Below are 25573 nucleotides of genomic sequence, written 5' to 3'. Positions count from 1 at the left end.
GATAAAATTGAGAGGACCTTACATTTACAGGGTCAGTTACAAAGAAATCCATCAAATCCGAACATGGGTTATAGGACGCAGTCCAAAACACAGCTGATTATGGGACCAAGCCAAAGCTCCGATCTAAAACCACTCAAAACTTTGTTCCAAGTCTGTATTTTAACACTGTTCAATGTATATACATAATTCCTTCAAAACTATATACTACAACTACCTTCAATTAGATTAAATCTAATGGACCCGAATTATTCATAATTGAAGACAAAAAACTAGTCATCCATTTTTGCTTCTTTGTTAACCTACAAACTCATTCTAATGGTGCATGGACCGAAGAAATGTTTCTTCATCGCCATTGCTGGGTTTATAATATTCGGATGGAGGATAACCATAACCCATGTTCGGATAGAACGCTTTTCGGAGCTTGATATATTTTTCGAGATCAAAATTATTGATTTCCATGAGTTTCTTTTGCTTGGCCTTGAATCTTCGCTGGAAGTAGCCTTCAAAAGAAGGCTCAACTGAAGTTCTGAGGAAGAAGACATAGGCAAGTGCAAAGTGAAGTGAAGTGACAAAGAAACATATGGGCTCCATCACATCCCAACTGAGTTCCCAAAACGTTAGCCTCATGAACCCAAGTGTTTGGGCCAATAAAAAGCCTAGCCCACAATAAAGCTCGCCACGAACTTGGGCTCGGGCTTTTCGGTCAATAATGGCCTTTTGTTGCTCCATGTGATCCAGTTGTTTTTTTCTTGGGTCATTAGGAGTAGCAGTGGATTGTGATATTATACTCTCCATCGATTTTGCCACCTGTTAATAATACCAAACTTTTTTATTTAGATGATATACGCAAATCCGTGCACTGAATGCAAAGAAATTGTGTTATTAAATGCAGAAGATTTTGTTTTTGAAAAGACTAAAAAATGACGTCACTAGTAACGGAAAAATATTTTATACCTGCTCGGGCCGGAGAAACACAATACTACCCAAAACGATGACGTTTCCAGACTGATCCAACATCTTCGCAAGTTCGACCCCTTGCTCTTCATTCCCACACTCCTCAACGGAAATCTGAATCAACTCAGAGTACGAAATCGAATTCTGTGGAATCTCCCTCAGCCTTGATTTCAGTTTCTCCACCTGACAGAGCCTTAAAAGTTTTTTCGCATCCTGAACCGAAATTCCAAAGAGATTGGGATCTCCGGGCACCGGTTCCTGCTCCAGAGGTGCAAGTCCATCCAGGCGGAGCCGGTCTCTGGTAATGTTGGTACCTTTGAGCCTTTCCCTCAGCTTCTCACCGACCGGAAGGGATAGAAACTCGGGCAACTGGTTTATGGATCTACGGTGAAGAAACCGCCGAAAAAATCCCGTCTTTGAGGATTCCGGTGAGGTCAGGTACTCTATTTGGAAATTTGCTTTGGCTGCATTTGGCGTTAGTGTGGATTTATGTGTGACTGGGGAAGAAATTGGAGAGTGTTCTAGTGTTACCGCCGGTGAGGCGACTCCGTAACTGTTGGAAAGACGCTTCGAGAGCAATTTACGAAGCGCCATTGAAGAGAGAGAAACAGAGGCCCGATTGGTAAAATCAGAGAGCTTTGGAAGAAACCTTGATGAAGAAAGGTGGAGGTCAAGGCGCAAGGTTATTTATAGGGTCCTGACACAGAGAAGAATTTAACTGGACAAAGTGAAGAGAATCTGGACCCATAATGACGAGATACTCATTTCACGGTAAATGCAAGAGAACTTTTTGGCAGTCAAAAGTTAAAACTTTACCGCTGAACCAAGGGATATAGTCTTCAAGTTTTTAACCTTTTACCGCATATGCCAATTAATATACCATGAGAGAGAAGTTGCCGTGATTTGATTGCAAGCGGATGGGTGGCGTAAGACACGCGAGTTAACTAGGCGTAATTGCGGGGATGAGGGCTAGAAGACGAAAATACCCCTATCAGATCCAACCCTTACTAGATAAAGGAGGGAGGGATTTGGTAGAAAGGGTAAGAACTGGAAAAAAAAAAGAAGATTCTGGTGTCGTCAGCAAGCAAAGATTCTTACATTTGTCGGGAATCTTTTTCCTTTGTTTTTTTAAGAAGCCTTAGGAGATTATTTAAATATGTAAAATTATTTAAGAAAATAAGAATAATCATATAACTTATGTTTCCATCGATTACAATATTCAAATAAATTTTAAAGTTAGAAAAAAAAAAATTTACTATATAGTCGGGTTGATCTTCTCACCAATATAAAGAATAAAAAATTTTAAATTCTGTTAAAGAAACAAAAGGAAGTTCTAAAAACTCAAGAGTTTTAGAAGTTTGACCTTAGAGATTCAATGGTGACCCACTCACCACAAGAAACGACTAAAACCAACTACAGTACTTGATATTAATAGTTTGAATATTTTTCAAGAAAAGAAAGGTCTGCCTTATTTTCTGCAGTGTGCAGGTAGCGGTAGCTTTGTCCTGGTTTTAACGCAATTGCCAATTGGCAGCCGGAAATATACAATTAGCTTGCCTTGTGTTGTGCAGTTACCATCCACACGTTTCTTCCACATTTTTTCTGTGTTTAAATTTACAATTACAGGTTCTATTATAAGTTTGTCTTTCACCATAATGATTCCGTGTCGTGTGTGGGTATCCTTTCTATCTTTGTCTTGTTATAATTCTAAATTTTCTTTTAATGTAAGTGAATTTTTATTTTCTCTTGGTCTCAATGAATGTAAATAATATCTTTTCCCCAGCAAACATGCCTACACGTAAGTTAACACATTCAAGCTTTTATATCTTTTTATATATATATATAAATTTATGGATTTCGTCCATCGATCATTTGTATTGTTTAATCCAATGATAACTCTACTGGAGTTGCTTGTCCCTCACGAACCATAAATCGCACGTGCAACTGCAAAGTACATATAATAACCAAAAGAAAAAATATTTTCCCCACAAAAAAGAAGAAGAAGAAGAAGAAGATAACCCAATTAATGTCTTATTATTGCATGTAAATTGAGTCCAACCCGGAAGAATATCTATGGCCCTTTAGCGACCATCAAACCATGCCAATAACATAATTGCTTTCAATTATATATATATATATATATATATATTCTGAAAGAACACGTCTTTAATTATTATTTACAAAAATTGGTTAATATATTTCCAGTGGATTAATTTTGACAAGTTCAATCCTTTCTCTTTTACGTACATAATATTTTAGTTATTCGTAATTAATATATTAAATTAATGATTGAGGTTTCCTACGTACTCATCATCATCCTAATTTAAAAAGAAAAAAAGAAAGAAAAATCTCTTATTGAAAGGTAAAAGGAGAGGAATTCATTATCGTTATTACTACTGTTGGTATAATCATATGAAAGGATAGTGGTGGCTATGGGGTTTTTGGAATATTCTAAAATCAAGTGGGTGCGAAGATTCCTGTTTCCTAACCCCAAGGAAATCAAAGGTAGAGAATCTAATTTTAAGAAGAAATAGATGAGTGACTCAGGAAGCAAAACAATAGAGAGAATCAAGAATCAAAAGGAAATCCTCGATAATTCAGTGATTTAAGAATTCCAAACAAATTGGGAGATGGATTCCATTAATTTTTGTATGTGGGCATGAAATTCTGTAGACACTAGTGGGAAGTCTACTACACCCATTTTCCCACGTGAATTTCCTACCACCCATTTCTACTCTTATCTATACAATTTTTCCAATTGGCTTTCTGCTTTCCCATAAATTCTTGTTTTTGGGTTGCTCTTCTTGTGCCCTACACTTGAAATCCAACTGAGACAGATAGAATTCCATCTTAGAATTACTGATGCAAATTGGAATCAGAAAGGAAAACAATTATACGTACTTATCTCCGAATATAGCTCCCCAAAGAGTGGGAATCCTCCATGGCACAACCCCAATTTGCTCTGTCAGACACATCAATAATTTGATGACAGACGATGGTACGTTTGTAATATTATTTTTTTTATACAGTTTTTAGCAACTCAGAAAGTCTGACCTTCTGGGATTTAATTAAAATCTTTGCTTTTTGCCAAAATGTTTCTACGTAAGCCCACTGGAGTCTGCTTTAATTAATTAATTAATTTGGTTTTTGGAGTAATTATATTAATATATGGAGACTGACCTAAGAGGAACAGTGATGGCATTTTGGTGACAAAATAAAACATTTTTTTTTCTTAATCAGCCACTACACATTTCATATTTACATATGTGGAGTGCATTTTAGAACAATAGCTGATGAGATGCTAGCTAGTAGTAAAGGCATTCTCCAATATTCAGTAATGGGTCAGCCAGATGAGAATTGCACCATTATTTTCTTTTGTGGTTTTAATTAGTTTCATCAATCGTTGAATGGACTCAACTACGTTCGAATCGTTTATGCCCTAGAAAATTTTAATTTGACCTTAATCAAATTAAAAATATAAAATCGGTGGCATTTTAGGCAATTGTGTGTCCTCTATTGCTTCCTGTTTTAGACACCCCAATAGTGCTTTTTCCTTGGCATTACTCAAAAGGGATAGCTTACCTCATTCTCCATGTAAATTAAGAAAATGAAATAATTCAAAGACAAATATCATAAATACTGTAGAATAAATCACAAATCTTTTTTTTTTTTTTTTTTTTTTTTTTTTTTGTGTGTGTGTGTGTGTGAATTTCTTAGTCGTGCTGGCATGAATGATTCTTTATTCATATGGGTTTAAAATTTTGTCCAACAAGATACCACATTAGAGGTTAATGGAAACTTTTAAATTATTAATTAAAAGAAAACAGAAAACTTATTAAAAGCAGATTCATATATTAATTTATATTTTGTTTCGTTAGTTAGGTATAAATAAAAGAATAGTAATCAAACTTAGCGTGCAATGCGGTCCGAATCTGACTCATTTGCAATATATATATAATATTCCATCGCAGATGAATCATTAATTATCGTATTATCTGTTTAATTATTGTATTATAATATGAAGATTTTTATGATTAGCTTCTGATCCATTAACAGGAAGCTGGATGCTTGAATTCGGACAATATTCTTTTCTTTTCTTAAAAAAAACATTAATGGAGAGAAAATTTTCTGTATGGTCCAAAAACAGAGGGAAAAGTTCCCAAACTAAGCATTAAACAACAGAAAAATAAAAACACTAGTTGATGAGAAAGATCATTCCACTTCTTTAAAGCATACAAAGACAATTTGATTATTTTATTTAATAAATTTACTTTTTTTTTCGTTTATCCAATCGCCTGAAGATGTAAAAATAAAATTACTAGTTGATGAAAAAAAGATTGTTCCACCTTTATAAAGTATACAAGGACAATTTAATTATTTATTTAATAAAAATGCAAACTTTTTTTTTTAAATTATTCTTAAAGAAACTTGTTACGTAGCAGTGGTGATGTGCATGATTGGTTGACATTTTTAATCCCAGTGGATATGGATATAAAAGGTTGCGATTTTAGATATGAGCATCGATCCTTAGTAAGTGTAAGAAGGACAACCAAGATTTCATTTCAGCTTTTCAACTAGTAGCTTAAAAATTATGCCTACATGAGATATTGGGGAATCCTATTTTCTTATTTTCGTATTTGGTCGGCTTTGGATTTGTAATAAAATGCAATTCTAGAAATCAAATTTCAGATTTTGGATTAATTTGTCATTTTTAAATCTTCAATTTGTTTTTTTAAATACCATTTTCAATTTAAATAATCGATCTTATTTTCATTTGAATTTTCAGTAAAGAATATAAAAAAGGAATTCGATACAATCAGGCAGATTCTGTTATGTTTATCTTGCTATGTATTTTTCTTTTGCGCCAATATTTGGAGGCAGCTCCATTTGGCCGATGGATTAGAATCTTTTAGAGTTAAGAGTTGTAAATTCTAATAAGTAGGATGCTTCAATTGATTAATCACAAGATTCATATTCATATCAATCAAAGGATGCTTCAATTTTAGATAAAAAGAATCTAAATTTTTTTACCATTTTAAAAAGAATCTTAATATTTAAAATATGACGTCACACATGATGAAACTTGTCATGCGTATTATTAGAATCCATTAATTATTGTTGCTTACATTTTTATTGAATCTATTTCATTGGCGGTAGCGATTTAATATGAATTGGTTGAAATTCATGGACATCATATTTTTCAATATTAATTTTTAATTATTAAATCAAACTCTAATTTCCTTTTTCAACTGAAATTGGGCACTTCACATAAACTTTTTCTGAGTATATGACAAAATACAATTGCACTTTGTAATATTTAATCACATCAATAGCTTTAATTCTCCTTTTGCCAGGATTAAAGGAAAAGTTCGAGAATGGGGTTTAAATTACTCAAGGAACTAGCTTATCTTTTTGACTGAAATGCAACTAAACACAAATTAGAATTCTGAGACAAAAACAATAGTGGAATTGCAATATATGATAAATTGAAATGCTGTAGCTTATTGATTGAGAAAAGCTGTAAAAGAAGACTGCGGGTAGTGGATGATTCATCATAAAGAAGTCCCACCTTGTAGGATCTAAATTGAATCTTTGACTAAAAAGTGATTGAATCTTTTGTTTGTTTTGATTCAATTATGGAGACTTTTCCTAAACCGTAGCAAAGGATCAAGTTTTTTGTGGCAAAGTATATGGTGGTGCATTCAGCTTTGAAATTATGTCCACTCCAAAGTTATAAAGAAAAAATATTAAATTGAAAAGAGTAATAATTTATATCATCACTTAAATTTCGTTTTGAAATGCTGGAATTTCTGATTTTACAAATAAAATTTACGTAAAAATATAATCCATTGGATTCGATCAATCAATCATCTATAGGTTGATATTACAAATTATAAAAACAGTTTATGAACAGTCCAAGTCTTCCATGTTTGCCATAATGATTTAGGTTTCCTGATAATAATACATGATTTTGGTAAAAGAAGAAATGAAAACGGGGCAACTTGTCAACCCAGTCAACAAAGATTGGGCCATGTTATAATTAATGGATCAATACCGAGTATATGAAGTCCAAAACAAGAGATGTTAGGGCCCGCTTAGATTGTTAATATATTGGAACACTTTTCAAGTTCACAACTTTGTTGTCATTTGGGCTGGTAAGATTCCTGATAATAATTGTGGCCATTAGATGTATAGGAGTTAATCCTGACCATCGATTATGTAAAATATTTGACATGACGTCTAATTTGTATGATTAAGGATCATGAGATGAGACCCATATTAAGAATGCTTCAAACAATATGAAAGGATTTTTCAGAGAGACAATTTACAATAATGATATAGTTTTGGATTTTAAATTTTGAATAATAATAATAATAATAAAGAAATGAAACAACAATCATTAATTCGATAAGCTGAAACATAAATGCGGAAATGGATTAGTGTAGAAAGTGGTTGGTGGTATGGTACAATACAAATGTTAGGCTTTAGGGTTAGACAGATGGCCTTGTGCGCTGTTGAATTTTAGTTTGCACATTAATAACCATACATATACTCCCTTCTCCTTCTTCAACCGCGACGAAGAGGGTGTGCGCGCATTTATGAAATGGGCCCCATTTTGATACTTCAAATCTTCCCAGTTTAACTTTCAATACTACACTGATGGATCTTTCTATCAACACTTCGACCATAGATAATAACCATTTTCCTTTTTTTTTTTTTTAAAAAAAAAATTTATTTTTAATTTTCTTCCTTCTAGAAGAAAAATCAAAGAAACTCTATACTATTATTTGTATTTGGCTGAGCTCCAATAAATTTTGGAAATGATGTTCAACTTCAAAGAAAAAGGAAGAATATGTACATTTAGAGAGATCCACTTCCCCGAGTCAGCAAATACATTAATCCAAGCTTAGAAGAAGAAGAAGAAGAAGCAGAAGAAAAGCCACAGGAGGGCTTTGTTGTTGGAGGTTCAGTTTTACATAATATATACAAATAGCTAGCTAGAGCTATTATATATTAGCTACACTGCCAAAATGTCAAAAAAAAAAAAAAAAAAAAAAAAAAAACCCCTCTATAGCTTAGACAACGCAAATTACTTGGCCCTCTAACACATACCATTACCATAATCAGAAACAAATCCATACATATGTTACAAACAGGGAAGGGAAAGGGGAGAGGGCTTTTCGGTACCAGCTATCTGTTAGTCATTTGCAAACTGTAGGCTTCAGTCTCTTTGCAGCCTGAACAAATCCCACAATCACCTGCAACTCGTCCATTTGCTTCCACACCAAATGTTTTTATCAGATGATTGATATTCAAAATCCAAATTAAAACTAAATGGACCATGCATATTTTCAACTACCTGGGACATAAAATGCCTTTGAACCACATCTACTAGCTGCTCTTTAGATGGGTTGGGAATAGCATCCACCTATAAGAATATCCACTAACAATTCTTAATCGATTCCACTTGATATAAACATGCCCACTCATGTGCTCTAGACACTATGAAATCCAAAATAATACTCACGAGATTGAAGTGTCTCCAATATCTCCACAAGGCAGCCATCTCCAATTTGCTGAGGTCAACCTTCTGTGATGGAGATGTGTTCATAATAATAATAAAAAAGAAACAATTAGATACATACTAATAACATTTTTAATTCTGTTGCTTGTCAACAAAAGAGCAGGAAACAAAACGAAAATAATACACACAGCACAAGTAAATAGAGGATTTAATAAAGATTATATACCGCGGCCCCACGAGATGTCGAAACAGAGCCCTTAGACTGTGAGTCACAAGAGAGAGACCTGCTCATAGTCTTGTGAGATGACCCTGTTGATTTATGCGTCCTGTGCCTTGATCTATGGGACTTTTGAGTGTCATCGGATGCTGGGAAAAAATCAAAGAATACCACAACCAGAATTAAAAGGGGCGGTGGACCCAGTTAAAAGATAAAGGAAATCATACAAGAGAGCTTTACCAATAGTGAAAGTAAAAGCTGAAGACAGAACGGATCCTATGTACCATACTACATCACTTTCCATAGAAAAATCATACTCTTTTGTAAGCTTAACAATTAGGGTCCGATCAAACACTTAATTACACTCTCGGATTAGGGCCATGTCTTGAGATTTTCTTCAAGGTCAGCAACGGAAGTAAGGAATTAAGGACAAACTTTGTTATAGAACTGTATTGGATAACTAGTCAGTTGAAAAGATTAAGCATTTGGAATTTGGCATCATATTATTCTTTCATGATTTTACATTTTAAATTCAAATTCAAATTCAAATTCACAATTATTATGTCAAACGGTAGCTATCCAAATAAATATAATTTAGCTTGACTATCAACCTAAATTAGCAAAGTTATAAATTCAAAGGAAAACGATCAGAGATTCACCAACCAATTCCTCTTTAAGGACCTAATTTGTTCCAAATCAATTTACAACTAAGTTCTGCTTTAAGCCATTAATCAGTCACGAGTGTCAACAGAAATAAGGGACTAGAGGACAACATTTAAGGATGAAATTAACTACCCAAACTCACCCAAATCCGATCCATTCCACTGCACATTGTCAAATTCCAGGTCATCATCCTCCTCATTGCCAGTGGGAGCCTCAATCACACTCAGGGCATTCCTCTGTAGCTTTACTTCTATGCCATTAGTAAGAACCTGCAATTTATATTTTTTGAATGCAAAAATCCAAGTACTAGAATTTAGAACTTAATCTATGCTTAATTGAATGTATTGATGAATTGGTAAGCGGACATATATGAAGAAGAGGAAAAGGGGCAAGAAAACTTTGGATTTCAATTCTGTTTAACTTAATAAAATTAATTCTGCTTTGCAATTCAGTCAACCGCGCCTATTTAGCAGTTGGGAATCAACCACTAAATTAGGCGTAAACACTCACCACCGTAAAAATAAGAATCCAAATCAAATGATTTTCATGAAGAATATAGAGCCAGATCAAAGACGGATACTTTTTTTTGAAAAGATTCAAGAACAAATAAAGTGGAGTAAAAAAAAATCCAAAGCACAGATGGTAATTTCCTGTTGCGCCTACAAATTAATATTTTCAGAAGAGATTCAAAAAAAAATTCCAATCCAATAATGCATATGAAATTGATGAAGTCAGAAGCAATTAAAGTAAAGTAAAACATGTCTGGGAAACAATGAAAATGCCAATATAAAATCCCAGAATTTAAATATCCCATCAAAACACCAGATCCATTAGTAAAAATGCGCATGCAATGAAAACCCATTAACCAAACCCTGGAATTATAACTTGAAATCAGCATAATGCACAATAATTTAAGCAAAATTGAAATTTAAGCATCTTTAATTCCCAAAATACTATCCAAAACAACTTTGTAGTATAAGAATTGAAATCACTTTTAGTTAAGACATTCACCTTGAACTGATAGATGAACCAAAATAATTAAATAAAATAAAATAAAATGAAAAAGAAAAGAAAAGAAGAAGAAAGAGGGAGAAACCTCAACCACTTAATGAGCAAAACAAAATCAAGCTCCAAAAACCCAAAGTGAAAACTGCTAAATTTGACCCACATTGCCAAAAACACATTATTTAAACAATCCAAAATAAAAAATTCTGAAATTTTCAAGGTTCAAAAATCAAGAAAACAACGTTACAACCCAAAATCAATCCGAAACAAACCAAAACAATGAAACCCATTTGAATAAAAATCCAAAATAACTCCAAACAAATACCAGCCAATGCCAACCGCCTAATCCAACAGCCTTCTTGACCACGCCTTGAAGACCCACGAGCACAGACTTTGTCCTGTTATTACCAGTCACCACGACCTTAGTGTGACGAGGCAACACGGAGAGCTCCTCCTCGCTACTGTCTCCACAGCTTTGCAAATGTGAGAACCCTCCATTGACTGAACTCTCCACTGCCTCCAGCATAATTTCAATTCCCAACTCAGTGAGCCAATGAAATTTCTGTCAAAATTAGAGCATCAAAACCCGAAATTACAACTAAAATGAAGATCATGCATTGCTGAATAAGTTTATGGAGGTTTTGGAGACAAAAGAGAGAGAAATTGAGTAGAAATTTCGGATTTTCTGAGAGAGAAAAAACACAGAAGAGTTATGAGAGAGAAAGAGTGTTCTTTTTTTTTAATGTTTGAGAGAGAGAGAGAGATAAAAGATGAGAGTGACTGGTTTTGTTTATTGGTTGTGTTGCTATGAATCCCGACGAAGAAGAATGGACCAATAGGAGATCGCCACGTATATTGCGAGAAGGGTTTCGTTAATCATGCACTTGGAGGGAGGGGACGTTAAAAATCACTAGCCGGTTTCGGATTATGGAGTTGTCCATACAGTGGGTTGACCCTTTGACTAGCGGTCCAAGTGAGGGTGATGGACTATGTTAAATGACCAAGTTGTCCTTCCACTCCATTGTTTTTAGAAAATAATTTCTATCCCAAAAATGTTAAAATCTCGTATAATTTACTTGGTTGGAACAATAAAAATTTATTTTAATTTATAATACTTTAAAAATATATAAACTTCATAATTTTAAAAAAATTATTATTAAATATAAAATTACATAAAATAATAAATTCTTATAGAACTAGTGATTGATTATGATAGGTGCCATAATTGATAAATTAACAAGCATGCGTTTATGAGCTTTTTTTATTGTAATAATTTTATTTTTATTTTTAAGAAAGGTAAAGTAATTTTTTTAACATTTCTTAATTTTTTATCAAGACTTTCAATAAATTGTTCAGTATCTCAAATATTTGATAAAAAATAAACTTTTCAAAAAAAAATTATTTGAAAAATATTTTTAAAAAATGAAGCCTAATATTTTAAACAAACATATCAAATTTTCTATATAAATAAATGAAATCATTAATTATATTCAAGAACAGGTATCTTTGGATATCATGAGAGAGAAACAGAATTAATATAAAAATAACTTTTTTAAAAAGTAAATTATAAAAAATATTATTCTAATTTTGGATAATGGGATGACTTAATTATCAGCAAATTGAATTGTTTATTGCAATCAATTTTCAAATTACTATAATAATTTGAAAGTTGATCATCAACAATTAAAATTATAAATTTAATAATGAAAATGGATAAAATACAAGGGCCTAGTATGTGTTTTACCTAATTTTTTATTTTGATTATTCACATGGTACATATGATATGATTTCACTACAAATAGATAAATATCTTTTAGATCCAAATACTTTTAATATTGTGAGTTTTATCTTATTATATATAATATATAAAACAAATATATGGAGTGTCCGTTTGGTAATTTGGCAGAAAAATAACGGAACTTGTTTTTTGGAGGGACGTAGGATGGAACTACGAAAGCAAGTTCAGTAAAGAAGAAAGTAACGCCAGAATGGAACGTAACGGAAACCCGAAATTCATCTGCGGGGTCCACGTGGGGAGCAGCTCTACCTGCCGTCGGTGTTGTCTTATCCGACATGAGATATCAGATTTTTGAAATTTTCTTTATACATTCATTTTTTTTATACGCACCCAAATAAATTTTTTTCTTTTTTTTCTTTAAAAAAATTATTTTCGCCGTCTTTTCTCATTTATTTTTACTTTTCCCACCAGAATTTCCCGCCACAATAGAACAACATTAACCGTCGATCTTTGATGATCAATGTTGCAGCCGTTGGATCAAAAACAAACTGTTCACGTTAACACGCTGGCAAAGTGGCAATTATCACAAAGTTGAAAGAAGAGTGGACCTTTTGAACACCTTACCATAAAGCGAAACTAAAAATTAAAAAAAAAAAAAAAAAAAAAAAAAAAGCTGAACTGGTCTATAGCAGCAGCAGCACATACCGTGTACATGATCATCAACCAGTTCATAACAACCGATGGATTTTCGAAACTTTTCTTGCTACGCAATTTCGCAGTTGATCTAGTGCGTAGAGCATCATAGTTTAATGCAGTGGCGCAGCACAGAATCAATTCTTGCTTGTAGGGGTAACCAGACAGTATTATTTGATGAAGCTTTAGCTGAATTTGTTGACTATAGTGCAAAGAAGTGCTAATTCCAAGCTTATATTTTTTCCAAATCTTTTGCCTTTTATAGCTTTGTGCCATTACACCATATATTTAATTATCTCTCTCTCCTATCAATAAAAATAATGAAAAGGGTTACTTTTATATGTTGATTATTATTATTTGGTTTTGGGAATATATTTAAAGTGTAATTCACATAAAAAAATTAAATAATTAAATTTTATTCTATTACATTTTTTTTATTAGTTACTGTTTACAACGAAAGGTATTGCCGTTGTCCAATAAGGACGATCCAACTCATAAGGAATTGCAAAATATTAGTGGGATGCAAATTGAACCCATCACCGGTAGGTCATGGGACATCCACCGTAGCCTTTGGGCTAAGACTTCATTGGCTATCATACTGATATAAGTAAAATGATCCACGAAATAGAAAATGTTAAAGAGGATATTGTTGATTGATTCATAGTATCCTTATAAGAATTTGATACCAATATTTATAATGGTTTTTATTAGAATAATTTATTTAGACCGAGTCTATGTTCCATTTATGAACAAAAAAATAGAAATAAATATTTTTTATTAAAACGAGAATATTCCTAACTATATAATTGGGAAAAATAAAGTAAGAAAAATTTTAAATAATTCTTAATTTCATTAGTTTGATCTATAAATGGGTTATGAATCAATTCTAAACAAATTTCTTTTTTTTTTTTTTTTTGCATTGTCTGGATCCGAACGAATGACATGACATTAAATGGCAGAGCGAATATCTCAAATTTTAAATGAAAATCTTAACCGATAGATATGAAATCTAATCTACTATTTATTTACAAATATGCACTTAGTTCATTTATTAGTCTATCAATACTCATAATTTAAAGTGCTAAATGCTAATGGATATTATGACATTATAAAGTTAGCAACTTGCTCTGCCTTGCATTACCTTTAACCCATGCCAAAAATAAAATATTATTAACCTCTTTTTTTTTTTGAAAAGAAAATATTATTAACCTCTTAAGATAAACATTTGACCCCATAAAAAAGGGAACATGCAATGCAAATTAATTTGATTCATTTACTAAATGAATTTTAAAATAATAAATAATATTTCAACCGCCTCATCTAATTTTCCCAATCAATCCAATGAGAAATATCACTCCAGTTTTTATAGGGTTATAGATAGATAGAGTTAGTTTGTAAATCGGTAGATAAAAATATAAATAATTGAATTCGCACCGAATACATATATGTAGATTTGGTTATTTCGATTCTATTTAATTGCTTATAGCATGAAATAAATTTGGTTAGGCAGGCAGTATACAACACCGAAATTAAATAAATACTGACCTTTTAAAAAACCAAACCAAATAAATTTAATTTAGTCGGATTTTTGGTTTCTTCCCACTACTGCTTGCCCTAAATTTATCTACTTTCTCATTGTTCCCAAACATGGCAAAGAGAGAGAAGTGATGATGGTCATGGCATTGGGCAGCTGATAGAAACCCCAGGCCCACGGTAAGGTGTGGTACCCAAAGGATACAACAAGAGAGTGGCCCCTCATCTTGTAAGTACTTTATTGCCCTCATTTTCTCCACATTTTTACCTGCATTTGTAAGTTTTTTTTTTTTTTTTTTTTTTTTTAAACACTTTTGCTGTATCCTATTGTTTTGTTAAGTATCAATAAATGGTTAAATTAGTATAAAAAAAATACGTTTTTAGATATTTTACTATGAAATTCAAAATAAAAAATTATATAAATATCACCTCTAATTCTGAAAAAGATACCATATGATGCAAATTAAAAAGAATTTTATATTCTTAACTATTTATATAATTTGAAGGTCAGGAATCATTATTTTCTCTGTTTGATAATTTTTTTAATTAAATTATCAAGCTCATTTTCAAAATAAATTATAAATATTTTTTAAGTAATGTATAAAATATAAATTTCTAAAACAAAAATATTGATAAGTCATGAGTTTTAATAAGATTTTAGATAAATATTTAAATTGATAAGGCATCTGTAGCATGCATGTGAACCATATATAGTGTACTGGTTCATTATAATTAATCAGCATTGCCACTAATTATTTCAAAAATATAATTAAATAATTTACATAGTTAAACATTTGTAATAACAAGAGGTTAAATCCTTTTCTTTTAAAATGAAGAATATTAATTAACAAAATTGAAAAATATTTATAAAAAGAAATACATCTCAGTGGTAATGTTATGCTGGAATTTACTAAAATGGTATGAAAATGATATGTTATTCTCAAACCTTATTGGGTTGCATTATATAATCTAACCCTAAGATAGGAGGAAAGAGGAATATAATAGGTGACAGAGTCAGACATTGATGAACATGTTAGTGCTCCCCTACAAGGGAGCTTGACTTCAATCCAAAACAAAATTGAAGCTAAGTGGGCATGTGCATGAGGATAAATTAGGTAAAATGTCCCTTTCGATTTCTTTTATTTTGGTCACACAATTTGGTTCCTAAGTTTTATATTTTTTGTTAGGTGCAATTGGTTGGTATTTTTCAGGGAAAGATTTGTTGAAGAGGCAAATATTAATTTTACACGAGAAAACCGTATTTTATACGAAAAAACAGTATTTTATACATGAAAATGAATACCGCCGAAACGTTTACAGCTAGAGTTTCCGTGCATCGTTGGATAAAATCATTAGATATCTATTCTCTTGAGATAAAGCCTGTTTTACTGGCCCAAAAAGTTTTATGTTTACAAGGCCCAACCATATTCAATGAAAAATAAATAAATAAAGGAAGCAGCAGTTTCTTGCATTGTAAGTGTATAAGAGAAAAATGTATAGACTGCTCTATCCCTGCAAGCAACCAAGTAATCAATTTCCTATATCTTTCTTCAATATCAGAATCAGAGTTATCTAATACTATTCATCAACTACTTACATACACACCTTGCTATATATGCTTGAAGTTAGAAGAGGAAGTGAAGTGGCATGAAGCACAGATACTTCTTCTTCTTCTTTAGTTTTTTCAATCTGCTCTCATCGACCTTTCTTTCTGCATCTTGAAATGGAAGACGGTGATCGGATGATGTGCCTACATCATTAGAACTTGATGAACCTTCATCACTGTAATTGGCCTTCTGGTTTCTGATTGAATGCTGTAAAACTATATTATCTTGATCTTTATGGTCATTAGCTAAAGTGGGTGGAGATGATTCAGTTGCAAGAATTTCTCCTGTATGTGGCTTGCTCTCTTCAATGCCAATTAAAGACCCTGTTGCCAAAGCAAAGATTAAAATTAACTGTTAAAAAATCACTTCTTGTATATAAACTGTTTTCTGAATCAAAAGAAGCACAGATTAAGAGAGTACAATTAACACAGCAAGAGATGCAAGAGTTATTATATGGATTTGACAAACCTGGAGACGCTGGAGCCCAAACAACCTCATCCGGTTTGGATGGTGCAGAGATACTCAACTTGCAACTTTCATTCTTTTGTACCGAGTCTTGGTTAATTTTAGCTTCTATTTCTTCCAGCAAAGCCAATGAGTCAAAACATTCATCAGATGACATGGTGAAGCAACTTGAATTATCCGATGTTGAAGAACGTGATGCTGGAGTATCAAGATCTCGCAGCTCCAAGTAGTCACCTCTAGAAAAATAGTCAATTTCTGCTGGGTTTTCCATTTCCACTAGAGCACTTGGAGGTTCTCCTGTCACAGCCAAATTTCCTGTCTCACCATCCTTGTTCGCCTACAGTAACATCACTAAGCTTCAACACATAAAGAGAATACTACAAAATTTATATGAGTACTAAAGCAATTTCACTTGACAGCAGAAAAAATAAAGATTTCTTGGATATGATTAAAGTTGACATACCACAGGTTTGCTTGTATCATTGAGAGTCTTGAGAACAATTGACTGTGTCGAGTCATGTGGAACATGGAGGCTAGCCATCTTCTGGCGATTGTTATGATCCAGACCTTGTTCACCACCATGGAAGACTTTGCATAATGAGCTGCCTTCCTGCAAAGTATCCAACCAAACCCGCGTTGGCTGGTAGTTTGGAGGAGAATGAAAAATAAAAGAAAAAATGTTATCTAACAAGCATAGAGAGGTAGCATATTCCATAAATTACCTTCACTTTGCTATTTTCATCAGGTCCTTTCCGAGTTATCCAATAATCTTGCATTATCCAATCAGTTTTTTGCTCGTGAGGCACTTGACCTTCAAAAAATTCAAGAGTTGTCCTCCAACCTGTGATGGCAGAGCTTGAGAATAGTTTACAAGCCTCCCCTTTGACCCTCCAGAATCCAAGTTCTATAGGCCCATTTTCCTTGGAGGGAATAAAGTACCAAATTCCATCTGCAAAACCAAACATCTTTATGAGCTTTGCTATTTAAGGAATTAAAGATGTCCAATCGTTCAGTTGAATAGTATTGTTGAGTAAGTGGAAGCATCTAACTTGCACAATCTCATTTGAAAGTAAAATTGCACTTACCTGGCAAATTTGATGGTTCATAGTTGTAAGGATTGACATCAGTAATCACATTGCCAGGAGGAGGGTACCCATCAGCCATTTTCTCCAAAGAGATAAAGAGCTCCTCATCAGTGCAATCAAGAGCAATATCGGGAAGTGAGGCAATTGGACTTGTTGGAGGACGCATCCTAGCTCAACCAAAACTGAAAAGGAACAGCACTGTGATGGAAAATCTCTTCCCAGGCCAATGATAGAAAGGAGAATTGCAAAGGGGTAAAAGCTAAATAAATACGAAAATAGGAAAAAGAAATAAGAAATCATCTAGCATTGACTTCTAATTGTCTGCTCAATTAATCAGCATTCACTTGCAAAGAAAATATAAAGACAAAGAAGAACAGAGCAAACAAAGATGCAAAATTAAATTAGTCTCCCATTTACTTCGAGAATCAATTTGAATATGAAATAAATTCTTAACAATCAATTAGCACTCTCATGGTCTGAGAGGGGAATACACAATCATCGAAGTAGATATGGATGATGATAAAAACTAATCAAATCTCAAGTTCAAAAAAGAAAATTGGAAGGGGATGTGGATATGGACGTACTAATTTAACCAATAATAGATGGTACCACGCTCAGTGATCCAGTAATAGATTATATATATCAATCAAAGGCTGAAGGCGGAAATTCAATTGCTGATAATAATACACAACAATCCCTCACCAGATAATTCCTCATTAAATGACTTACTTTGAATTATTTTAGTCATAATTGTTGCTATTTAAGACTATATATTGATCAGATTGCAATGAATCCAGTAAGAAGTTTCAAAGAAAACAGTGATTGGTATATGGATCCTCCTCAAGAAATTGTTTCATGGCAGATTTCCTAGCTAAAACTGCTGCTGGTTTCTCCATGGTTACCCACATTCTTATGGATCCTCCAATTGTTTCATGGCTTCTCCATGATAACGTTGGTGTAATTCATCCTAGATAGTGTTTGTAACTCTAGAGCTTGTGCTCTCTTTTCTTACCACAAAAAAAAAAAAAAAAAAAAAAAAAAAAAAAAAAAAAAAACAGTGATTAGTATATGACTCCAAGTCCAATCTGATAAACACAAATCCCTAAAATTTTCAAGATAAATTGCAAGACCTGAAGGTGTTCAAACACTTACAAGCAAACAAAACTCGCAGTCAATGATAGCCAGTATAAGCTATTTACCAATAAATTGACTTTTCAGTGTACAATGAAGTAAAACACAGAGATCTAAAATCTAAGAAAAGGCTTATGACTTTAGCAAGTTACTGAATATAAAGAAGGCTTCGAAGGTTATTACCTGGTATGGTATTCTCACTAGAGCCGGCCGCAACCGCTGTATCTGTTTCACAAAATCAAAACTCTTAATCAAGATAAAATAAAACACAGTTCTGGGTACACAATCAAGATCATTGTTTAGTTGTTCTCCGTTTGGTTTCATAAGAAAAGATAAACGGAAAAACAAAAGAAATTAAGTTAAATTAAAAGCATAAAGTGAAGCTTCTTTCGTTCCTTCCGATTATGGAGCCCAAGAAAAACAAAACCTTCATCAATCCATTGGCCAAGTAATGGAGAAATGCTTTTTAACTTTTCTTCATTTTCCAGTGAAATTCACAATAGTAATAAGTCTTTTCCTATCCTTTTCCTCTATCTTTCTCATCAACCAAACAAAAGATAATTACCACCTTTAGCAAGATTTGCATGGAAAGTAAAGAAGAAGAGGAGTACCCACCCAGTACCCAGAATATCTAAGAATAATTAGAATATTCAATGAAACTACCAATCAATATAATTCCCAAGGAAAAAGAGTAGCTTATCAAGAAAAAAAATGCATGAAAATCGTACAATGATAAGCCACTGAAGCTCTAACCTTTCAAAGGCGGACCAAACTGAAGCAACCAGTCACTTCCTCGTCACTTGGTACATGCTTTTATAGGGGCCACTGCCTACAGTACTGGGGGATTAGTATCGTTGTTAGGTAATTAGTTAACCATGGTTAAGTAGTTATCTCGGCACACAGTTAAGAGAGTCTCTAGTTGTGTCACCAGTCCAATAACGTGTTACTACGTGGACACGTCCTTGGCTTAGATCATTCAATCTGGTTATTTGGATAGTTTGTACCTTCTTAGAAATTTCTTTTTCTTTTTTCTTTTTTTGAGGATTAAAGTATTTAAAAATTCTCGAGTTTAAAGTTGTTTTCGTTTCTTGGTAAATTCGAAATAATTTGATCATACAAGGTCGAGAATCTAGACATGATCCACAAAGGGAAACTTTTGGTCCTTGAAACTGACTCTCCATGCACATGCTGAAACGCTATTCTTCTTTCTGGCCAATAGCATTCATTTGGACAAATTTTTTACATGTTTTTTTTTTTTTTTTTTTTTTTTTCTAATTACGTTCACCATTTGTTTCTAATCATTTATTATACTCCTTCGTTTTCAAAATAAACATCATTCTTTATCTTTTTATTTCAAAATAATAGTTTTTTTTTATATATAATCTCAAAATTCCATTAATTTTCCCTTTCCTAATCTATTCTTATTTATTTAAGCATTCTACTCATAATATAATTATTTCTCAGTCTTTTTTTCTGAAAGAAATAATTGTTTTTCAGTCTTTAAATTCTTAAATATTATATTTATACATAAATTTCACCTAAAATTAGAATCTACTGCCATGTTTGTTATCTCCATGGTAGGCATGAAATTATTTTGGATTTTCTCTTTCCTACGGTGCGGTGCGGGTATAGAAGATTAGAACCACCATCTGGTTACTTGCACGGGCAAACTTCCTTCTTTCTTTTCTTTTTTGAAATGTGAGGTTTAGACTGTGGTCAAACATCAAACGCGTTTTATCATTTGGGGTCCCACTGGTGGGTTTATCAATTGATAAATTAATTATACTGATACGGGATTGAATTTGCTTATGAGATGATTGTGATAAGAGCTTTAGTATTTTTTATTTCACTTAAAATATTATCTGTTTATTTATATTATTCCATAAGGTAATATTTAATTATTTGAAAATTGAAAAATATTTATTTAATATTGCTGGATCAGACAACAATTTATATTAAGAAAAGTAAATTATATCTGTAAACGGATTTTTACTTATAAAGTAAAAGTTGAAAGTAATTATTTATAATTTGAATTTTATATTTTTAATTTTTAAATTAATGTATAATAGGCTATTTGTTTAACATATATTGATACTTTTTAAAAATGGAGTATAATATCAGTTTTTGAGAGGTTTTTGTTATTTTTTATCATTAAAAAAATCAAGTCACTCAAGCTAAAACCCAATCACTGCTTGGGGTAGTCATTAGTAAATGAGGCGTTTTCGTCAAATGAATAAATTCATTTACTGTACTTTTGAAAAATTTTGTAGTATTTAAAGTTTATAAGGGCTTTATTGTATTTTTAAAATTATAAAATTTTTTAATATTATATATACATCTACACTAATACTAATAATTGTTTTAGTATTTTTAATTTTGATGCAAATATTAATTTTGATGTTTAATTACTATAAATTTTAAATAATAATTTTTATACTTTTAACTATTTAATAAATATTTAATTGATAATTTTAAAAAATTGAAATATTCTATGGAAAAATTTTGTCAGATGAATTTTTGTATAGTATAATTTAGAAAATTAAAATGTTAAATTTGTCAAAAAGGTTTTCTTACGTGACCTTATGTGTGTGTATATATATATATTTTAAAAAAGGGTGCTTTTTAGTGATAAGACTCTAAACGACTAACTATGAGTGTCGTTTCAATGGTTCAGGGCTTCAAGCTAGCATGGGGAGCCCAGTGACTAGTGAGCACTGAGTAGTGAAGGAAGTGAGGAAGGAATTGAAAGCACAAGCTGAGATTACGATGATGGACGACACGAAGACGAACGACCGGCTCTCTACATTTCTGGATTCAGGGATTTACCGATTCGAAAGTTCCAATGCTGTTTTCATTGACCCGGTTCGTATGCTGAACTCGTCATATGCCCGGTTCAGGGTTTCTCCGTCGACATACTATTCTCGTTTTTTTGACCCCAAGCGCGCCGACCAAGGTCGTGATGAAACTAAGCTCCCTTCAAGTTCAAAAAAACGAAAGCGAAAAGTGAAAAGATCGCACTCCTTAAATGAGAGAGAAAGAGCTGCTGATCAGCGCCATGTGGTAAGCATTATCAATTTCATATTTGATTGGCTATCAATAAGATTTAGGGTTAATTAGGACAGTTTATGTTCGATTCTGATAATAAATTAATAATACTCGTGGCAGCAAGTTAGGCCTATGTTAATGAAGGCACTGGAATTCTTAATGGCGGCTACTGATCTTTTAGCGATTATGAGAGACTTAAGGAGTGATTTTTGTTCTTCACAACGTAGAGAAGTACCACTGCCTGGTAGTGAGCAGTCTTTTATAGAACTCGGCCGTATTTGGCAAGCTCCTCTGTATGAAATCACTCTCAAGTTCCCTCATCATCACGAGCCAAGCAAAGATGCAGGTCGATCTTGTAAAAGAAAAAAACGTTCCTTTTTATGTTATTAGTTGCAGGCTGAGTATAGAAAGATTGAAAGATACATAATTAATTTGGAATGTTTGTTAAGCGCATAATTTTAGATTATTGAGCTTTGCAAGAACAGACTCCTGATGCCTTTTCAATTGGTTTCTCAGATACCCTGCCTGATCAATGCAGTTGGCGAAGAATTCTTCCTGTATTCAATAATTTGGTTGTTAATGAGACATGTGATGATGTAGAGGCAGAATTTCTGAATGGGAAATATGTACTCCCTAGACAGAGTTGCTTCTACATGGTATGCAGCCTTCTCAACTTACTCTTCTTGGCCTTCTCTTTAAGAGAAACAATTAAAAGTTATTGATTGTCTATCTGTGTTAAATTTTACATCTTATAATCCTGTTACGTCTGTTAAAGTTACTTTAATATGGCTAACTACTTCACTATATTGTTATAGTTTTTCTTACATAATCTTGCATGTCTTTTCTTCTATTTTGTCGAAGTCTGACCTGGGGCAGATTCGCAACCTTATTCCTGGTAATTATTGCCTACACAACTTAATGCAGTTAATTGAGTTTGTTTTGTGCTTGAAGAGCCTTTATTTATGTGGTTGAGAAATTTCTTGGCCTAATCTATGATGTGCATGCACTTGATTTATGGCTTGATGGTGAACATGCTAATCTCCATGGAAGTGCAATGTTGTTCGACAATCTTGGCTAATATATATACCAAAGTCAATGCCTTCCTTTTGTTTCTCTCTTAACTTGGCTATTCACCTTCATGTGGCATGAAAAAGAAAATGTCAACAACATAGCGGTTTCCTATCATGATATGTTATGTAAAATCCACTTTATTGAGGAACGATATCTATCACGTGTATTATGGGAACCATTATACTATTTCTAAGTCTGGCTGTATGGTGTTATATTCTTGTTAATGGAACATCCGTTGCCTCAATTATTTTAGTATTTGATGTAATACTAGAGAGTTGATTATATCTGCTGGTGAAAATATTAGTTCATGCATAAAGGTTCTTGCTGTTTCTACTCTATCAAATATGGGGTTTCTCACTTGGTTTTTAATGCAGACGAGTCAGATTGTGGCTTTAATCTGATAGTGGTTGATCCACCATGGGAAAATGCAAGTGCTTCTCAGAAACTACTGTACGTAATTTCATTGTGTGGCAATTGAAATGCTTTCTAGCTTGTCAAAATTTTGAAGCTTATGCCAATAACTGGTGCATATTTCTGCTATTTCATATTCATGCATGGAACTTCCGTAAATTTGGCTGTTCTTTTAACAAGTTAGTGCTGTAACTAATCTTGACAATTTCAGTATCAGCTTGGATGTTCTCCAATAAATAATTTTCTCCAGTGGATGTTATGTTATTGATCAGCAAATTGTTTCTCAATTTGCTGATTTATTTGTGGATGTGAAAGTGAGTGGGGTTGTGAATAAATGAGGCAAAAAAAAAAAGACCTGCATAAATGACCTTTCTGCTATCGGTTGTAAAGTCTTAGTCTGTGGAGTTCACTATGACTGCCTTTTGTTAAACAAATTGAATTGAACTAATCTTCTGTTTATGGCTACAGAGAATAATAATTGTGTAAGCTTGTTTTATCCCTCAATTTTTAGGTACCCAACATTACCAAACCGCTATTTCTTATCCCTTCCTATTAAGCAACTTACTCACACAGATGGAGCACTTGTAGCTTTATGGGTGACAAATAGGGAGAAACTGCGTGATTTTGTTGAGAAAGAGCTATTTCCCACATGGGGAGTCAATTATGCTGCTAGTTTTTACTGGCTGAAGGTGCTTTCTCTCTCTCTCTCACTTGCACACGTACATGCATGCAAGTGTTTGGAGGTGATTGTTTTACAAGTTACCATTGCCATTGATTTGGTCATGCTCAAGTGCTGCAGGTGAAAGCAGATGGCTCGTTGATCACTGATTTAGACCTCTTTCATCATAGGCCTTATGAATGCCTTCTATTGGGCTACTGTCGCAGGGAGGTAAGCGCAGATTTGAAGTGGATTTGGCATCAATTGTGATCCTATAGATCCAGTCTTTTCTTTTGTTCTTTTAAACTCCTAGGTGGCTTGTCCTGTTGATTTTTGCAGGGCACTAATTCTGAACAGATGTCAAGCTGGAGAGCTATAGAACATAATGAAATCATTATAAGTATCCCTGGGGATTACTCAAGGAAGCCCCCAATTGGAGGTGAGTGCTGATATAGCATTTGGTTTACTGCCAATTGCTCATCATTTGGTCTTCAATGATCCTCTGTTGGATGTTGTATCTTGTTCTGTTGAAATTCACATGTAAAAAGGTATCAGATGATGCATAACTAAAGGTAGCATAAACTTTGAAGCCGATGAGATTAAATTATTTTGCCAATCACTGAATTCTCAATTCTTGTTCTTCCATGACATTTGTAGAGTTGCTGCTGGAGCATGTTCCTGGCCCTAAACCTGTTAGATGTATTGAACTATTTGCCAGAGAGATGATAGGCGGATGGACTTCTTGGGGAAATGAACCTCTTCGATTTCAGGGGTTGAACTATTTTATAGAAAGATAAGGACAGCAAATCAAGATGAACGCACTTTTATTGTGAACTACTTGCCCAAGGGAGCCTGTAATTTATGGCTTTCTTCTTACCATGACTTGCTTCTGTCTTCATGCAAGTTATTTCAAGGTCCTCTAAATATTATTTTAATACTCTTTTTTTTTTTTAATCAATCCACTGTTAATAGAAAATTATCCATGTGCTTAATGTATTCATTTTGCCTTATGCAAGGTCTTGACTATATTTTATTATCATTTTACAGGCAATTTTCACACGTAATTAACGACATGAACGGATTAACCATGGTGCAAAACCAACTTTCAGCAGTGATGACCTACCTGTCGAAGGCTGTAGTTATGGGACAGTGACTTTCAAGGTGAGCTAATTACAGGATGTAGAGTCCGAGGTGGATATGAAGTCGAAACTAGGAAGGTCATGATAATGATATCTTGTAGCAACGGAGAAAACAATAGATAAGCTTATTTGTTGAAAATAGAGTGCTCCGTTTAAGGTTATGTATCGGCTTACACAGTAAGGGAAATTATGAATGGACAATTTCTAATGAATTGGCCTCCCTCCGCCATTTTGGGGTTGTAGTTTTCACCAAAAAATTTCTCATTGCTCGAGTTGTTTAAAAATTAATTCCACGATTTACTTCTATAATCCCGTATAGAAATCCATGAAATAGTAAGTTTGATTTGATTGAAGATGGTGCAAAGATGTTTTGAATAGCAAGAATAAATATTCACAGATAAAAATTGCATGCCTAGATGTCATGCTCTGTGGGGGATTGACTAGTGACTAGCGAAGAATTCATGAGAGGTTGGCCTTTGCTTTGTCCTTTATGTATTAGCCATTAGGCACGTCTGAAGACGTCTCTCCGGGTGTGACCCAAACGAAGTTAATGGCTGTCTATCCCTTTGTACAACGAGAAAATTAAACACAAAAAATAATGGCTGTTTACACTTATTAACACTTGTACTTATA

At 33.1% G+C, this 25573-nt stretch overlaps 4 protein-coding genes across 11 annotated transcripts; 1 reads left to right on the top strand and 3 right to left on the bottom strand.

The window, feature by feature from the left end:
- On the bottom strand, positions 1–1702 carry LOC105633746 (calcium uniporter (DUF607)). The gene is made up of 2 exons (XM_012216387.4): positions 955–1702; positions 1–807 (listed from the first exon to the last, which is right to left on the bottom strand). Exons 1-2 carry the CDS (start codon positions 1546–1548, stop codon positions 313–315), a joined length of 1089 nt encoding a protein of 362 aa, XP_012071777.1. The 5' UTR covers positions 1549–1702; the 3' UTR covers positions 1–312.
- Positions 1703–7787: 6085 nt separating this feature from the next.
- On the bottom strand, positions 7788–11129 carry LOC105633747 (histone deacetylase complex subunit). Its single transcript, XM_012216388.4, has 6 exons — positions 10690–11129; positions 9502–9628; positions 8706–8845; positions 8483–8545; positions 8315–8383; positions 7788–8231 (listed from the first exon to the last, which is right to left on the bottom strand). The coding sequence occupies exons 1-6, from the start codon at positions 10888–10890 to the stop codon at positions 8157–8159; spliced, it is 675 nt and encodes a 224-aa protein (XP_012071778.1). The 5' UTR covers positions 10891–11129; the 3' UTR covers positions 7788–8156.
- A 4646-nt stretch (positions 11130–15775) lies between these two features.
- Positions 15776–19430, bottom strand: LOC105633748 (NAC transcription factor 29). 6 transcript variants are annotated; one of them, XM_012216390.4, is made up of 7 exons: positions 19370–19430; positions 18800–18841; positions 17486–17667; positions 17123–17349; positions 16864–17040; positions 16404–16737; positions 15776–16258 (listed from the first exon to the last, which is right to left on the bottom strand). In XM_012216390.4, the coding sequence occupies exons 3-7, from the start codon at positions 17649–17651 to the stop codon at positions 15954–15956; spliced, it is 1209 nt and encodes a 402-aa protein (XP_012071780.1). In that variant the 5' UTR covers positions 17652–17667; positions 18800–18841; positions 19370–19430; the 3' UTR covers positions 15776–15953. The 6 variants fall into 6 exon arrangements, with proteins under 6 accessions (XP_012071780.1, XP_012071783.1, XP_020534867.1 ...); XM_012216393.4 differs by having other exon boundaries at positions 16864–17010; XM_020679208.3 differs by lacking the exon at positions 19370–19430 and adding an exon at positions 19232–19305.
- A 1824-nt stretch (positions 19431–21254) lies between these two features.
- Positions 21255–25152, top strand: LOC105633749 (Methyltransferase MT-A70 family protein). 3 transcript variants are annotated; one of them, XM_012216394.3, is made up of 10 exons: positions 21260–21676; positions 21782–22007; positions 22178–22317; positions 22523–22556; positions 23107–23182; positions 23655–23832; positions 23943–24032; positions 24141–24240; positions 24459–24715; positions 24849–25152. In XM_012216394.3, the coding sequence occupies exons 1-9, from the start codon at positions 21383–21385 to the stop codon at positions 24596–24598; spliced, it is 1278 nt and encodes a 425-aa protein (XP_012071784.1). In that variant the 5' UTR covers positions 21260–21382; the 3' UTR covers positions 24599–24715; positions 24849–25152. The 3 variants fall into 3 exon arrangements, with proteins under 3 accessions (XP_037495415.1, XP_020534851.1, XP_012071784.1); XM_037639487.2 differs by lacking the exon at positions 24849–25152 and having other exon boundaries at positions 21255–21676; positions 24141–24373; positions 24459–24597; XM_020679192.3 differs by lacking the exon at positions 24849–25152 and having other exon boundaries at positions 21255–21676; positions 24141–24349; positions 24459–24593.
- The last annotated feature ends 421 nt before the right edge of the window (positions 25153–25573 follow it).

The sequence above is a fragment of the Jatropha curcas genome, chromosome 9 (assembly GCF_041381405.1).
Source record: "Jatropha curcas cultivar XTBG-Jc1 chromosome 9, XTBG_Jcur_1.0, whole genome shotgun sequence".
Classification (NCBI taxonomy): domain Eukaryota; kingdom Viridiplantae; phylum Streptophyta; class Magnoliopsida; order Malpighiales; family Euphorbiaceae; genus Jatropha; species Jatropha curcas.
Note: the sequence above shows the minus strand (reverse complement) of the source record. Positions and strands in the feature narration are given on the sequence as shown.

Excerpts from the sequence above, each read along its gene's own strand:
- LOC105633747 (XM_012216388.4), bottom strand. The coding sequence starts at position 10,890 with ATGCTGGAGGCAGTGGAGAGTTCAGTCAATGGAGGGTTCTCACATTTG. Across the intron at positions 8,546-8,705 it reads CGACATCTCGTGGGGCCGCG|AAGGTTGACCTCAGCAAATT; the intron begins GTATATAATCTT and ends TCTCCATCACAG. Across the intron at positions 8,384-8,482 it reads ATTGGAGACACTTCAATCTC|GTGGATGCTATTCCCAACCC; the intron begins GTGAGTATTATT and ends ATATTCTTATAG.
- LOC105633746 (XM_012216387.4), bottom strand. The coding sequence starts at position 1,548 with ATGGCGCTTCGTAAATTGCTCTCGAAGCGTCTTTCCAACAGTTACGGA. Across the intron at positions 808-954 it reads TGTTTCTCCGGCCCGAGCAG|GTGGCAAAATCGATGGAGAG; the intron begins GTATAAAATATT and ends TATTATTAACAG.
- LOC105633749 (XM_012216394.3), top strand. The coding sequence starts at position 21,383 with ATGATGGACGACACGAAGACGAACGACCGGCTCTCTACATTTCTGGAT. Across the intron at positions 22,318-22,522 it reads GACAGAGTTGCTTCTACATG|TCTGACCTGGGGCAGATTCG; the intron begins GTATGCAGCCTT and ends ATTTTGTCGAAG. Across the intron at positions 22,557-23,106 it reads GATTCGCAACCTTATTCCTG|ACGAGTCAGATTGTGGCTTT; the intron begins GTAATTATTGCC and ends TTTTTAATGCAG.
- LOC105633748 (XM_012216390.4), bottom strand. The coding sequence starts at position 17,651 with ATGCGTCCTCCAACAAGTCCAATTGCCTCACTTCCCGATATTGCTCTT. Across the intron at positions 17,350-17,485 it reads TGAACCATCAAATTTGCCAG|ATGGAATTTGGTACTTTATT; the intron begins GTAAGTGCAATT and ends TTGGTTTTGCAG. Across the intron at positions 16,738-16,863 it reads ATGATACAAGCAAACCTGTG|GCGAACAAGGATGGTGAGAC; the intron begins GTATGTCAACTT and ends ATGTTACTGTAG.